A 15,236-nucleotide genomic window follows, 5' to 3' on the forward strand; every position below is an offset into this window, starting at 1 on the left:
TCGTCAAATTGTCTGTACATATTACACATGAGCATAGATAGACTTTGTACTAAATCTTTTAAAAGATTTTGCCCGTAACCTTAGCAACAACATGGAGGGCAACGACTGAGAAAATGAAACCAACCGCAAGGAAAAGAACCACTAATGGGTCAACTCTAAGACCATTTGCCTCATCCGTGTAAACTTTTAAAATTGAATTAGACGACCCACCGTGTCCTGCTTGTCTGGTTGATGCAGGAGTTTGTTTTAATTGCTTTTCTTTTGCATTTTGTGCTTGTCTTCTCTTTTGTAAAGTACGTTGACCACCTGGAGGAGTAGCAGCGGACATGATGGATCTCAATTGGTTTAAAGGGTATATGTTATTGTTGTAGTTCGTGTTCATATAGTTATACCTACGTGTAATCTTGATCTTTTTTCAACTGCGTAAAGGTGAATCGAAAACCGATATTACCCGGCAATTAAAGTCGTTGTAAGTGATAAGGTAGTCCTTAGAGGACAAAAATAAGAGAGGTCCCACCCGGATTCGAACTGGGGTTGTTCGGATCAGAACCGAAAGTGATAACCACTACACTATAGGACCGTTAAAAAGTTGCTGTAATAAGACGTAGAGGTCTAATACATCATACTGAGCATAAAATCTATCCCACGTGATATGGTATTCTGGCGACACTCCTCCAACAGTCATTACCATGGGCACGAAAATGGGAAAGTACCTGCAAAGTCTCTCAACATATTCTACAGTGCGAGTTGCATTCTTCATTTATCCGTATACAGCGATACCTTTGGGTATTACCCTGTCCCCGTAGTAAATTTTTTCTTTAAATTATTTTTTTTACTTTTTTTTTTTTTTTTTTTATGTTTCCTCTGGGTGGCGATCGCGCCGCCCCTTTCAAAAATAAGCGAAAACATGTAAAAATTATTATTATTATTATAATGTTTCCATTGCAGATTGAAGCAGAAGACAAAGGATAAAGGAAACGTAATAGGATTTATTTGTAATTATACCTGTATTTCCATTCTTCATTGTTCATTCTCTCCAGCTGTTCTTTCGGTTCTCATCTGTTAATACTGTACCCGTGATACCATATTACCGTTATTTCCTCGAGAGCACTAGCACATTATACTGCTAATACTTATTCACCAAAAGGAATACTTTGATCAAAAGAGGCTGGACCCAGTATTTTTCATACAAGATGAGTGAGATGGAAGGTACTGGTAGTATCAACAATACGAATACTACCAATACTGCTGTTGAACAACAACAAAAACAGCAACAACAGCAGCAACAGCGTATTGATGTCAGTGTAAAAGACACTAAATCATCAACACAACAACAGCAAGAAGAAGATGTTATTCCTACAGCTATCGTTATAAAGAACATTCCGTTCGCTATTAAAAAGGAGCAGCTACTGGATGTTATTGCCAAGATGGAGTTACCACTACCATACGCATTTAATTATCATTTTGATAATGGCGTATTTAGAGGATTAGCATTTGCTAATTTTACTAATACTGATGAGACCACAAAAGTTTTAACTTCGTTGAATGGCAAGGAAATTGGTGGCAGGAAACTGAGGGTTGAATATAAGAAAATGTTACCGCAGGCTGAAAGGGAAAGAATTGAAAGGGAAAAAAGAGAGAAACGAGGCCAGTTAGAGGAGCAACACAAATCCTTATCTAATCTATCCCTTCACTCATTAGGCCAAAAGCCAAATCATATTTTCCCCAATTTTATGAATGAAAATGCAGGTGCGGCTAACGCAGCACCACCAGCAGCAAATACTGCTAGTAACACGCCGTTATCAAATAATCAAGTGCTTTTGTCAGCTCAGAGTACTGCAACTTCGTTTTATCAACAACCAGGTGTTGGGATCCCCACTCGTGAGAGACCAACTCAAATCCCACCACCACCAACCCCGCAACAACAGCAGTCTCAGCAGCAACAACAGAGACATCCATTCATGCAAGCGAATCCCAATAATCTGGGTGGGGCACCAACGGGTGGATTAGAGCGTTATTACGCGCCTCTACCTTCTTCGAGTACTTTACCGTTACCACCACAACAGTTGGATTTTAATGATCCTGATACTCTAGAAATCTACTCTCAATTACTGTTGTTTAAGGATAGAGAGAGATTCTACTATGAGTTGGCATATCCTGTTGGTCTTTCTGCTACCCATAAGAGAATTATTAATGTTTTATGTTCATTCTTAGGATTAGTAGAAGTTTACGACCCAACTTTTATTATTATTAGAAAGAAACTTTTGGATAGAGCAACTTTACAATCTCATCTACAGCAACAAGGTCAAGTTACCATGTCACATCCTTTGCAACCAAGTTCAACCGGTGGTTCAATGAATAGATCCCAATCTTACACCTCTCTATTACAAGCTCATGCAGCTGCTTCTGTTGCTGCAGCTGCTAACAACGGTGGTGCTGACGCTACTGGTCCAAACCCTGCTGCTGCTGGTAGTAATACCCCTTTACCATCCGGTAGTGCTAGTACTACACCAAAATTACAGAACCACACCCAAATGCCATCATTATCAAATAGCGGTCAAGTTCCAAATCCATCTTCGGCTGCAGCTGCTGCAGCCGCGGCAGCGGCAGCTGCAACAGGTGCTGCTGGCTCTACACAAGGGGTTACATTGTCACCTTCACAACTGCTACAGCCAATTGCGTTGCACCAATCTGATTCTCAACAACAATCTACGCCTCAACAGCAGCAACAATCTTTCTTGAGACAGCAGGCTGCCCTAACTCCTTCATCGAGAATTCCTTCAGGTTATTCATCTAACCACACTCAATTGAGCAGTGTTAACCCCTTGTTGAGAAGTTCAAATGGTATTTCACCACCATCCGGTAACATTCAACCAAATACGCCTCAACACCGTATGCCTCCATCTTATTACGGTCAACCATCGAATTTACAGGGCGGTGAAAATGGTCCAACAACAGCAGCCGGTGGTGCACAATTGATGGGTCCTCAGCATACAAACGGATCATTACATTCAAATTTTTCCACTAACTCTTTTTCTGAAAATCCAATTGGTGCAAACACTGGATCTACAAACGATTTCAATCCAACATCCAACTTAAATGGACCCGAAATGGTTTACACCTCTTTGGGTAACACTGGTTTGGGTAACGGTTTAGAGGAAGGCCTAAGCCGTTCTTTAAGTGGATTGGATTTGCAATCAAATAGCGCCAATAATTTAGGTAATTATGGTGCGAATACCGCTAGAAAACCAATATGGTAGAGGTGTTAAGGCACGTCCTCCAAATCTAATGAGCCCCACCACCAATATTCTGATAGATTTATGATTTGATGCGCATTTTTGATGACAACTAACGCACGAATGACTATGAACACCCCGATATTTTTTTGCCAGTACGACATCTAAACGGTAGATCACGAATGAATGCCACGAATAATCTATACTATAATTATTCAAGTAATTGAGAACCAAAGAATAAAAAAAATAAAAAGAATAAGCCAAGAAAAATCTAAAAAAAAAAAAAAAAAGCAAAAATAAAATAAAAAAAAAAAAGATATAAGATCTAATGAAATGGGGGAATCAACAGTGAGTTGGTTCCTTTCACATTTTATTTTATCATTACTATTATTGTCTAAAAACAGATCCAAGTTTTTGTATTTATGTATAATCCTGTTACTTTAAAAAATGATTAGAGAAAATTGTCAATAAAATATTGTGGATCTGTTAAGCACCAATATTGGTATTATATCAGTACTTAGTCTTCATTTATTTATTTATTATATTTGAATATTAATATTTGTTTCGACGTCGCGCCTTCTTGAAAAGTTGATCTTAAAAGCATCAACAAACGTATTATAAAGGCTAGTTAATATCGGGAAAAGAGGAATAGAATCTACCAGGATTCAAGCTAGTATCAAGCGTTAAATATTGGTGAATTTTCAATAGGCTTCTGTTAGTATTGCTATCCCTTTGGAATTTCAATTCCTACAAAATTTTTATCGGTGACAGATGGTAAGGGATCGTCATCGCTATAACTACCACCAATATGAGAAAAGGCATGATAGATCGAAAAAAGATCAATGGAGATAGAAATGGATTAGTTCATCACCGTGCAAATTCTAAAAATCGTATGCTAAAGGAATTAGAACTTACGGATAATATTTATTCAAAGTTAGCAAGTGATATTAAAGATCATCCTGATGATATTAGAATAAAGAGGGGATCGGCGGCCCTCGAAAGGGATTTAGACTTTTGGAAGATGCCCGAAACTTTGGAAGATGCCAACAGTTTAAATCCAAACGTTCAATTTTTATCATCGAATGATAACCCATCAAAGGACGTTGATTATAAATATGGGAAAATTTCGATACGTTATCAACCATTAAAACTGCTAAATTTCCAAAGACTTCTGTCAGATTCAACACCTGTAAATTCATCAGATTGGAACTCTGAACGTTATAGTCATGATTTTGACATTTACGAATCAGAAGATTTGATAAATATGTTAGACAACGATAGTACGATACCGTATAGATCTGCTATTGCCCAAAAGAAAGACTATTCTACAACAAGAACTATACCCAGTATCAAGGATCGTGAATTCTTCCAAAATTTACTCACTCAATCGTCCACAGCTAGATATTTTGACGCCAATGTGTTTTTAGCTGATCATGACGATGAAGGTGATGTTCTAACAACGAATACAAAACCCACTAAAAGAAGATTTAGAAAAAACGTGGACCGAAAGGATGCACGCACCAATTCGATTGAATACATCTATCTAAGAGATTTTGAAATTAAAACTTGGTATACAACACCTTACCCAGAGGAGTACAACAGAAATAAAATACTCTACGTTTGCGAGTACTGTTTGAAGTATATGAATTCAAGATATATCTACCATAGACATGAATTGAAATGTACCCACTTTAGACCTCCAGGTAATGAAATTTATCGTGATGGTAAAATATCAGTTTGGGAAATCGATGGTCGTGAAAATGTAATTTATTGTCAAAATTTGTGTCTACTGGCGAAATTGTTTCTAAACTCCAAAACTCTTTACTACGATGTGGAGCCGTTCATTTTTTACGTTCTAACTGAAAGAGAAGATGTTGGCACAGGTATACCTAAATTTCATTTGGTTGGTTATTTTTCCAAAGAAAAGTTAAACTCCACGGATTACAATTTAAGTTGTATTCTGACTCTACCAATATATCAACGTAAGGGGTATGGTCATTTCCTTATGGAGTTTTCATACTTGTTATCAAGAAGAGAGTTCAAATGGGGGACACCTGAAAAACCACTATCAGATTTGGGATTATTATCCTACAGAAATTATTGGAAAGTTAAATGTGCACAAGTACTTGTAGATTTAAAAATACTTTTGCAAAACTCTGATTTTTCCAATTTACAAATAAGTTTAGTAGAAATGTCCAACCTAACTGGCATGATCCCTACGGATGTCGTATTTGGATTAGAACAATTGAAAGTGCTAGTACGACGTACAAAAAGTGATGGTAAGGTCCAATATGCTATAAAGATCGATTCATGGCAAAGAATTGAAAAAATATGCCAAAATTGGAATACAAAAGATTACTGTAAATTAGATCCATCAAAATTAGTTTGGAAACCAATGATTTTTGGACCATCTTGCGGTGTGAATGCAGTAGGAACTATGGTAGAGACCACTACTGGTGCTACTCGTAACACAAGTGGTATTAACGATCATCAAGAAGATTTTTTCAAGAAAAGTATGTCGATGTTGGTAAACTTTATGAAGGATGATATCGGTGATCCGAGATCCATGGAAGTGGCTGCACGGCAAAAGATAATCGATAGAATTAATATTAAGCATGACGATGATAATTATGGTAGTAATTTACGGGAGATAGGCAATTGGGAATTGTGCTATGAAGAACCTCATTTGCAGGTCAATGGTAATACGAACCACGTTAAATCAAAATGGAATGGTAATTCAAAACAAGATCTTCGAACGACCAACCAGGGTTTGGTTGAAGATGATTTACAATATCAAAGCATCGATGACGCAAGTAAACCGACCGGAGATGACAATGGCGATGATTACAGCGAAAAGGGGGAAGAGAGCTTCCATTCTGCGCTAGAAGAGGAAGAAGACAATGATGATGGAGATGTAGATGTAGATGAAGAAGATGCAGAAGCTGTCGAGGATGATGATGATGATGATGATGACAACGATGATGACGATGATGATGAAGAGGACGAAGAGATAATGAGTACAAGGCGAAGCCATAGGCTGCGTCATCTACGGGAATCTCAGTCGCAACCTATTAGGCACCATCTGCGCGGGAGAGCAACAAGCTATGACAAAGACATATAAGTTAACGTATATATAAAACAGTAGTTGTGGGGTTTTAAACTCCACAACATGTATGATTTCGATTTGTTTTTTTTTTTTTTTTTTTATCACTCTCCATTTTGGATTTTTTCTTCTATTATCATCAACACTACTGTCAATAGTATTATCATTTGAAATGAACAAAACTGCATTAGTTGGAGCCAAACCTTTTCAGAAAAAAGGTCGGGATATGATAGTCTAAAGCAATAACTTTATAACATAACCATTTTTATGCTATTTTTTTTTTTTTTTTATCATTTCACAAAGTTCCCTTGAGAATTGAATTAATACTGGGTAAAGTTGTAGCTGTTGTAGAATATGCACTTGGTTTAGACGCCCCGTTAGGAGGAAGACAGTTGTTTTCCAAAGTATTTTTAGCCATGTCTTCTGAACGATTACGGCTTCTAGAGGAAGAGCCATCAGATAGATCTTCCTCCTTTGTAGTTGTAGATGATATTATTGATGCAGGTGTTGCCTCTTTGGACGTAAAGGTCGGCGGTGAATCTTCATCAACCTGTTCAATACTCATATTATCCATTTCATCGTCATCGTCATCGGCTTGGTCCCTTTCATCACAAGTATCTTCATCAATGGCAGTATCTTCAGGTGTAACCGATTTACGTGGTGAATTCAATGGTGATTGTGAATGTTCATTTGACGCTGTTAGTGATTTTTCACTGAACATTGTATCCAATCTCCATTGAATTTCCTGTTCTGACCTATTTGGTAAAAGAATGGATAACTCCATCAAACTCAAATTTCTCGAACTGTTTTCACTTAATAATTGATCCTCGTCTGTTGACCAGCGTTGTACATTGTTACTTTGAGAATTCCCGTTTGAATTATTTTGAGTTTGGTAGTGTTGTTGATATTGTGGTAGCTGTGGAGGTTGTTGCCACTTGTGCTGTTGGAACTGATTTGATAACGACGGCTTACAATGAGTTCTTGATAATCTTCTATGAGTTGGAGGTGCAATGGATGCTGCAGCTGGAGGTAAATCCATGAAACTTGCAGATACAGATGCTGAACGATGTGGATAGAATTCTTTCTTAACGACAGAATCTCTTCTAACCAGCTTTGGAGTCGAAGATCCTGTTTGACTGCCGAACATTCCTGATAACGAATTTGGTGCCGCTATAATTGAAGATCTTCTCGATGGTGTTGTACTGCCTGCCACACTAAATGACGACCTTCTAGAACGACTTGCAAACGAGTTTTTCCTGGATTTTGTTGTATTTAAGGTGGTGTTGAAAGCCGACGATAAATGTGATGGTGTCTGTTGTAACGACTGTGATAATGAAGGCTGTTGTTGGTGATGCTGTTGGCTCGCCACAGAAGGAACACTTTGAGGATGAACAAATGAATTTCTTCTTGATCGAACTATAATTTTGGGAATAAATCCAATATTTTCATCCTCTGAAGTGCCATGTTCATCTTTACCACTAACAGCGGTTATATTATTGGTGTTGTTGAATGGTTTTGAGAAAGAGTGAGAATGAGATCTCATTCGTTGATGATTGGAGCCCGCTCCGTTATCGTTTTCATGGCTGGTATGATTGTTGCTGTTGTGGAAATTGTTGAGAGGTGTGGAGTTGGTGTACTGAACTCCAGAGAAAGGTGATTGAGAGCATGGTGACTGACCAAAATTGATCGTATGGCTGTTAGCACTGTTAAGATCAAAACTACCACTACCATTGGGGATAGGAATTGCGGGAGACAACCGATCCTCTTGTTTAACCTGAGGAGATGCATTTAAAGCGGCCGTTGCCGCTGCCGCCGCAGCTGCCGCTGCAGCAGCAGCTACTGCAGGAGAAGAGTTCGAATCATCCATTTGAACACCTGCCGCCATCGAGTCAGTTTCTGACGAGGATTTCGTAGTCTTTAAATTACCAGACTTGAGCCTTCTCCAACGAAACTGACAAGCATTGGGAGTTCTATTGTTAAAATACTGGGATATATCTTTCCATCCCAACTTTCTAATCTCTTTCAAATGCCTCAACAAGATATCATCTTGTGGGTCCCAAGAAGATGGGTTTTTCGCAGACGACGACAACGATTTGGTATCAGGCCCTGGTGAACCTGATTCCGACGAGCCGTTGCTACTATGAGCAGCAGAAGAAGTAGCAGCAGCCAATTCTCTAACAGCCATCGTGTCACTCTTACCATCGCTCACAGGTTGAGAACCTGTATTACTAGCGGTGCTAGTTGTATCCACTGTGGCTTTTGTAACAGAAGTAGATACCGTAGACTGATTCTTCAAGTGATGAGAACGTAACGGCGGGTGAGGATGCGAGCTCACTATTGAGAGATTCGCAGAAGGCAGAGAGGGAATAGCTGATTTAGAGACTGTCATAGGAACTTAGTACTTCCTACTGTGATATCGTTAATGGCACAAAACGGCAAATCTTGTTTGTATTGCAAAAGAGAAGACTGGGGTAAAAACTAAAAGCTACTGTATACCTTGTAATTGATACCCAGAATAATAAATCGGTGATCGAAAGAACTTTGGGGCACTTTGTGAGATTCTTTTTTAGTTTCTTATTATTCGTCGACTGTTTTTCAAGTGAGATGAGATGAGATGAGATGAGATGATGCGGTGAAAAAAAGAGTCAGGACGCAAAAATAAAACACAGTCAAATAATGGTGCAATAGATCGATATTTAGATCGAATGTTAAAATATATTTGACGCGTTTGAATCTTAGTATGCAGTCTTTTAAGTGAGATAATCTTTTTCTCCGAGTCCAATATGTGATTTTACTGTCAAATTACGTTGGTAAGAGTGAATTACGAGTTGTGTAGACGTGTTTTGGCAAAAAATTGTATATGTGTACATATTTGCGTGGGTCTTGACAACGATGCGATGAGCATCGATATCATCAATCGGGACCAAAACTAAGAAGCTAAATCCCGCCTCAGTGGAATTTTTTTTGCTCAATACCAGTGAGTAGAAGAATTTGTGGATGCAAAATCACCATCATAGTAAGCAGGTATAGGTTGACGCTTAACCAACCTATCACGTCCTAAGCCATCTAATTCTCCTTGGTTACCTTGCGGGACTGTTGCTACGGCAAGTAATTTAATGTATATATATTAGTTCCACGCAGTTGGCCGAAACCGGTCCTGTAATGGTCGTAAGAATAGAGCGTAAAGTACCGGGGGGAATTGGAATTCTCAGGTGTTGTGTGGATAGGGTCCATAGGATAGACATGGTTCGATTTGACTGATTCTGGGTAGAGATCAAGAGTGACTAGTGATACTGTTTACCTCATCGCTGGTGTTTAAGGTACTAAGAGAAAACTCCGGAGGTGAAAAATTTCAACTCATCTCATCGATTTTTTTTTTTTTCACTTGATGCCTACTACAGGGTTAGATGGCATGGAAAATGTGTAAAAAGTACTATGATATTGGATTAAATCTTACTGATGGCATGTTTCAAGGTGTCTACAATGGTAAGAAGTACCATTCGAGCGATATAGTGCAAGTTCTCAACAGAGCCTCTAAAATTGGTGTCAAAGAGGCACTTTTGACAGGATCTAGCATTGTAGAATCCCAGCAGGCGGCGCAATTGGCTCATCAGTACAGCACTGAAGAATTGCAGCTCGGGTATACTGTTGGTGTTCACCCCTGCTGTGCAAATGAATTTGCACAGTATGATGCAACCATTGGTAATCCATCAAACGACGAGGAATCAAACGAAAGGATAGCTGTCAAGGTGAAGGAGAACCCTAGTATAGCGCACAAGAAACTGGATGAATTGTACAGATTAACCAAGGATTCCCTTTCCGATGGTAGATTTCGTGCAATTGGTGAGATTGGCTTGGACTATGATAGGTTGTTCTATGCATCTCGTGAAATGCAGCTGATGTTTTTCGAAGAGCAGCTGAAACTGAGCTGTTTAGTGGGACAACACTTACCACTTTTCTTACATATGCGTACAAGTTGTTCAGATTTTATCAATATTATGCAAAAATTTATTAATGGATTTCAAGATCATGAAGATAGATTTTCCTGGAGCCAAAGATGCAACGTAGAAAAGCCAATTCGTTATCAATTTTTACCAGATCGTAAATTTGTCACACATTCATTTACTGGTACTCCACAGGAATTGACACAGTTGTTATCAATTTCACCAAACAGTTTTGTGGGTCTTAATGGTTGTTCGTTAAGAAACGAGGAAAATATGCAATGTTGTAAAGATGTTCCATTGGAAAGATTGCTTCTCGAAACTGATGCACCTTGGTGTGACATTAGGCGCACGCATGAGTCCTACAAATATCTGAATAACTATGAAATACCGTTTAAGTCGGTTAAAAAGGATAAATTATCGAAGTTAGAGAATATTGAAGATACAATGGTTAAAGGTCGTAACGAACCTTGTACCATGGAGCAAGTTGCGCGTGTTGTAGCCAGTGCTAAAGGTTTAGATCTATCGCTTGTGGTGGATCGTGTCTGGGAAAATAGTATCAATGTATATGGTAACACTACCGGTAACAAATAAAAGAATCTTTCATACCTACGTATCTTCTAGCGTCTGACACATTAACATTATGTATTACGAATGCGGTCACATTGTATCCTGCTCACTTTAAAGATTACATTAAATTTACATTACAAAAGAGAAAAGAGAAAGAAGTAGAACATAGAGACAAACAGCAAAACATTATTCCACTTCTCCTTTAATTTTTCATTTTTCTGTTCGGTTTTTTTTTTTTTTTACTTTTGTCGAATGAAATTTTTTTCCCTGCCTTTATGCTATGATTCATCTTTGTCTATTCTTTGACCTCTTCAATCTTTTTGCCGCCACTTTCGTCGTCTTTCTTATCCTTTGAATCTTCGTTTCTAGCGCCCTTATCATTGTTACTCTCATCTTCCTCGTCTTCAGGCACCATTTCACCAGCTGCAGCATTGCTCAACGACGACAACATATCTGATAGAGCTGAACCATGGATATAAGAGACATTGTTAGGTCCTTGAGAAATTTGGATACCACCAGCACCCAAAAGAGCTTCTAATGAAAACAGATCTACAGGTCCATTGCCACCACTTTCACCACTACTACTAGCGGCTTGTCTCTTTACTTCATTTGATTCATCGTCAATTTCCATGTTATCTTCGCCTAAATCTTGGACGCTTTCCTGAGTAAATCTATCTTGCGGACGTTTCGTCGTCACCTCGAAAACGTTTGCGTCTTCCTTGGGGAATTGATAATATGTGAAAATCGATCTTCTTTTGCTTTCAAATGAAACAGGTGTTTGGTGTTTCTTGGACCTTATACGTTCAAACCATTTCCCCAAGTTTTCACCAGGTTTTAGCAATGCAACGATAGTAATACTCATGTTGTCACAACCAATACCTGTACCCTCTGTTGTTGGTGAACAACACACATCAATAATGCGTGATGAAATGTCATTCAATGAATATTTTTTCTGATTGATACCATAATGTACTAAATCCACACACTCTTGCGACGAAAGACAATCCCAGATACCATCACAAGCCAAAATGACAAATTCATCCTTATCGTAATTTAACTTATGTTCCATAATATCAGGGAAAGCCGTGACAATTTGCTCCTGTGGTGGCAATTCCTGATTGGATTTAAACTCAAAATCACCGATGGCTCTGGATAGTGCTAAATTACCATTGACTCTATCCATTTCCACAAACCCCTTTGCAGCTACAATTCTTGACCTTTCACTAGCCAACGTAGGTTTATGATCATAGGATAAAGCTTTAGCTCTACCATCAGTTGATAGAACGGTTCTTGAATCACCTGCATTCGCACATACTACTAACTGTTGCTCTTGAGAAACCAGGATGGATGTAGCGGTACAACCACTGTAATCATTTCTCAAGACAGGATCCTTAAGGAGATCTTCATCTGCCGTCAAGTAAGTATCAATTAAAGACTGTCCCAATTGACCTTTATCGAATGTCGGTTGCTTTTGTAAGATGGAACCAATTTTCTCCCCACAAAACTGTGCTACACTTGCCCCACCATGTCCGTCAAAAATACTGTAAAACGCTATGTGATCTTTAACATTCTTACCGGCAATATTTAGCTGAACGACATGTGCATCCTCCATCGACATACGCCACCCTTGCATAGCGCAAAGTCCAAACCCTGTTAACTGGTCCTCCCCAGTATGGTGTTCCTTATCGATCACCGGATTTGATAGAATTTGTCCCATATGTGCTTAATTGATAACGATGAATCGTAATTCCTTTATCCAATTCTGTTTGAGTAATGTGTATCTCGAATAACCACTGCTTATTATCGACCTTATAATATAGTTTTTTTTATCTAAAAGGTTCGCCACTCTTTAATTGTCCTCTTTTTTTTTTTCTAATTTTTTTTTTTTTTTTTTTTTTTTTTCTTTTTGATCCTCATCTTGGAAGCCCATGCCCCCCATAATGAAGGACAAATGAAATAGGTAAATTGAGCTGTAGGCGGCTAAAGAGAAGACTTCAGGTAATATGGATAATTTTTGCAGATTTGCAGGTGCTGGAAGTACATGGTTAGCATCTTTAGCGGCTCAAAAAAGTGAAGTTTAGGCTGCTTTGTGGCGGGTTTGTGCGCTGGTTTTGGAGCGGAATTGAAAAATGGATATTTCGAAAGTCGATGGAGGAAATTGATCTGAATTTAATTTTGACAGGTAAAATGCTGTGTGAAGTATGTGCACTGCGAGTTTAAGCGCTCAGATCCGGTTGAATTGTGTGCTAGATCTCATTGTTAAGATGGCTGGACAAATAGGAAGGGCGTGGCATAATTGAGTGGTTAGAAGGTGCAAAAAGTATCAGGTTTTATGATTTCTGGTAAAAATGAGCCTTGGGAGTGGTCTACATAACGCAAGGCTCGTGTACTTCCTCCTAAACACCTTATATGTTGGAATTCATCCTGGGCCTGTGCTAGCACCAGAATCAGGGCTCAGAGACATCTAAGAAGCATGTATATGATATTCCATGCAAGCTGAATGAGACGCACTGCATGAACTGTTGATTTCTCCGCTTCTTGGCGCAACTGTATTGCATGATCTTGGTATACAGTGGAAAAAAATCACTTCAAGAACACGTACGAAGCCGGAGGAAGTTTCATACTGGCAGATTAAGCATGCAGGAATGCAATGGAACTGCTCTCGTGGGCTCAATCTAAGTAGAACTATTTCAGAAATTCCGTATTTAATCGATTATTTCATCTGTTCGAATCGCCGTCATTTCATACGGAGGATGTGAAAAAGTCCCATGGACCATTTTACAATGAAAAGATCGATGAGTAACTGGATATACACCCAATAATCGTGGGATTATAGACCCAGTACAAGAGCTTTTGTTCCAAACGACCATGCCAAGCATTACAATTCAACCAGAAATTGATACGCTCAAAGAATTACGCTCTCAAAATGACGACTCTGTCAACATGTACCCGGTATATGCGTTTTTACCATCATTAGATTTAACACCACATGTTGCATATTTGAAGCTTTCACACTTGAATGACCCTAAAAGAAGTGAATCCTTTCTGTTGGAAAGTGCTACTGGTGATGAACTGGGTAGATATTCATTTATCGGGATTTCACCACATAAAATCATTAAAACTGGACCAACAGAAGGCTTGGAAGTGGATCCTTTGATCATCTTAGAGCAGGAAATGTCTCATCACAAACTAGCAGAAAATATTCCGGGATTACCTAAACTAAGTGGTGGAGCTGTGGGGTATATCTCGTACGATTGTATTCGTTATTTTGAACCAAGGACCAACAGGCCTTTAAAAGATGTTTTAAAAGTACCAGAGGCATATTTGATGATGTGCAATACAATTATTGCATTTGACCATGTCTTCCAAAGAATTCAAATTATTCACAACATCGACACTAGGGAAACTTCTTTGGAAGAAGGATTTCAAGCTGCGTCGGGTCTAATAACAGACATCGCGAAAGTCTTGGCAGATACCCAGTCACCAATTCCATATCCTGAACAACCCCCAATTAAATTAAACCAAACTTTTACCTCTAACGTGGGTCAAAAAGGTTATGAAAATCACGTTTCCACGTTGAAGAAGCATATCAAATGTGGTGATATTTTCCAAGCAGTGCCATCGCAGAGAGTCGCAAGACCCACCTCATTGCATCCATTCAATGTCTACAGACAACTAAGAACCGTGAATCCATCGCCTTATCTGTTTTACATCGATTGTCTCGATTTCCAAATTATTGGTGCATCTCCGGAATTACTATGCCAATCTGACAAAAAAAATAAGGTTATAACGCATCCAATTGCAGGTACTGTTAAAAGAGGTGCTACCATTGAAGAGGATGACCAGTTATCGGACCAATTGAGTGGTTCATTGAAGGATCGCGCTGAACACATTATGTTAGTTGATTTGGCCAGAAACGATATCAACCGTATTTGCCAACCTACCACAACTAAAGTGGATAAACTTCTCACAGTACAACGGTTTTCTCACGTACAGCATTTGGTCTCGCAAGTTAGCGGTACGCTAAGACCTGAAAAAAATAGATTCGATGCATTCAGATCTGTGTTTCCCGCAGGTACTGTTAGCGGTGCCCCCAAGGTGAGAGCTATGGAGCTAGTTGGCGAATTGGAAGGTGAAAAACGTGCTATCTACGCCGGTGCCGTTGGTAACTGGTCTTACGATGGTAAAACTATGGATACCTGTATTGCCCTAAGAACTATGGTTTACAAGGATAACATCTGTTACTTGCAAGCTGGTGGTGGTATAGTTTACGATTCTGACGAATATGAAGAGTACATTGAAACTATGAACAAGATGATGGCTAATAACGCTACCGTTGTTAAAGCTGAAGAATATTGGGCCCGTAAAGTTGGCACCATTTGAATG

The 15,236-nt window shown here is 38.9% G+C and overlaps 7 protein-coding genes and 1 non-coding gene across 8 annotated transcripts; 4 read left to right on the top strand and 4 right to left on the bottom strand.

Moving 5' to 3' along the window:
• Positions 1 to 58: 58 nt before the first annotated feature.
• On the bottom strand, positions 59 to 382 carry SBH1 (Arf family guanine nucleotide exchange factor SBH1; the record flags this gene model as incomplete). Its single annotated transcript, XM_002495033.1, has 1 exon — positions 59 to 382. The coding sequence occupies one exon, from the start codon at positions 380 to 382 to the stop codon at positions 59 to 61; it is 324 nt and encodes a 107-aa protein (XP_002495078.1).
• Positions 383 to 508: 126 nt separating this feature from the next.
• ZYRO0B02838r lies at positions 509 to 580 on the bottom strand. Its single transcript has one exon. It is a non-coding gene; the product is annotated as a tRNA-Gln (tRNA).
• Positions 581 to 1,193: 613 nt separating this feature from the next.
• Positions 1,194 to 3,260, top strand: PIN4 (Pin4p; the record flags this gene model as incomplete). The annotated part of the gene is made up of 1 exon (XM_002495034.1): positions 1,194 to 3,260. One exon carries the CDS (start codon positions 1,194 to 1,196, stop codon positions 3,258 to 3,260), a length of 2,067 nt encoding a protein of 688 aa, XP_002495079.1.
• Positions 3,261 to 4,044: 784 nt separating this feature from the next.
• On the top strand, positions 4,045 to 6,357 carry SAS3 (histone acetyltransferase; the record flags this gene model as incomplete). The annotated part of the gene is made up of 1 exon (XM_002495035.1): positions 4,045 to 6,357. One exon carries the CDS (start codon positions 4,045 to 4,047, stop codon positions 6,355 to 6,357), a length of 2,313 nt encoding a protein of 770 aa, XP_002495080.1.
• Positions 6,358 to 6,634: 277 nt separating this feature from the next.
• Positions 6,635 to 8,728, bottom strand: ZYRO0B02904g (SANT/Myb-like DNA-binding domain-containing protein; the record flags this gene model as incomplete). Its single annotated transcript, XM_002495036.1, has 1 exon — positions 6,635 to 8,728. The coding sequence occupies one exon, from the start codon at positions 8,726 to 8,728 to the stop codon at positions 6,635 to 6,637; it is 2,094 nt and encodes a 697-aa protein (XP_002495081.1).
• A 1,018-nt stretch (positions 8,729 to 9,746) lies between these two features.
• ZYRO0B02926g (3'-5'-exodeoxyribonuclease) lies at positions 9,747 to 10,874 on the top strand (the record flags this gene model as incomplete). The annotated part of the gene is made up of 1 exon (XM_002495037.1): positions 9,747 to 10,874. One exon carries the CDS (start codon positions 9,747 to 9,749, stop codon positions 10,872 to 10,874), a length of 1,128 nt encoding a protein of 375 aa, XP_002495082.1.
• A 271-nt stretch (positions 10,875 to 11,145) lies between these two features.
• ZYRO0B02948g (PP2C family serine/threonine-protein phosphatase) lies at positions 11,146 to 12,567 on the bottom strand (the record flags this gene model as incomplete). Its single annotated transcript, XM_002495038.1, has 1 exon — positions 11,146 to 12,567. The coding sequence occupies one exon, from the start codon at positions 12,565 to 12,567 to the stop codon at positions 11,146 to 11,148; it is 1,422 nt and encodes a 473-aa protein (XP_002495083.1).
• A 1,151-nt stretch (positions 12,568 to 13,718) lies between these two features.
• Positions 13,719 to 15,233, top strand: TRP2 (anthranilate synthase TRP2; the record flags this gene model as incomplete). Its single annotated transcript, XM_002495039.1, has 1 exon — positions 13,719 to 15,233. The coding sequence occupies one exon, from the start codon at positions 13,719 to 13,721 to the stop codon at positions 15,231 to 15,233; it is 1,515 nt and encodes a 504-aa protein (XP_002495084.1).
• Between the last annotated feature and the right edge of the window lie 3 nt (positions 15,234 to 15,236).

The sequence above is a fragment of the Zygosaccharomyces rouxii genome (genome assembly GCF_000026365.1).
Source record: "Zygosaccharomyces rouxii strain CBS732 chromosome B complete sequence".
NCBI classification, from domain to species: Eukaryota; Fungi; Ascomycota; class Saccharomycetes; order Saccharomycetales; family Saccharomycetaceae; genus Zygosaccharomyces; species Zygosaccharomyces rouxii.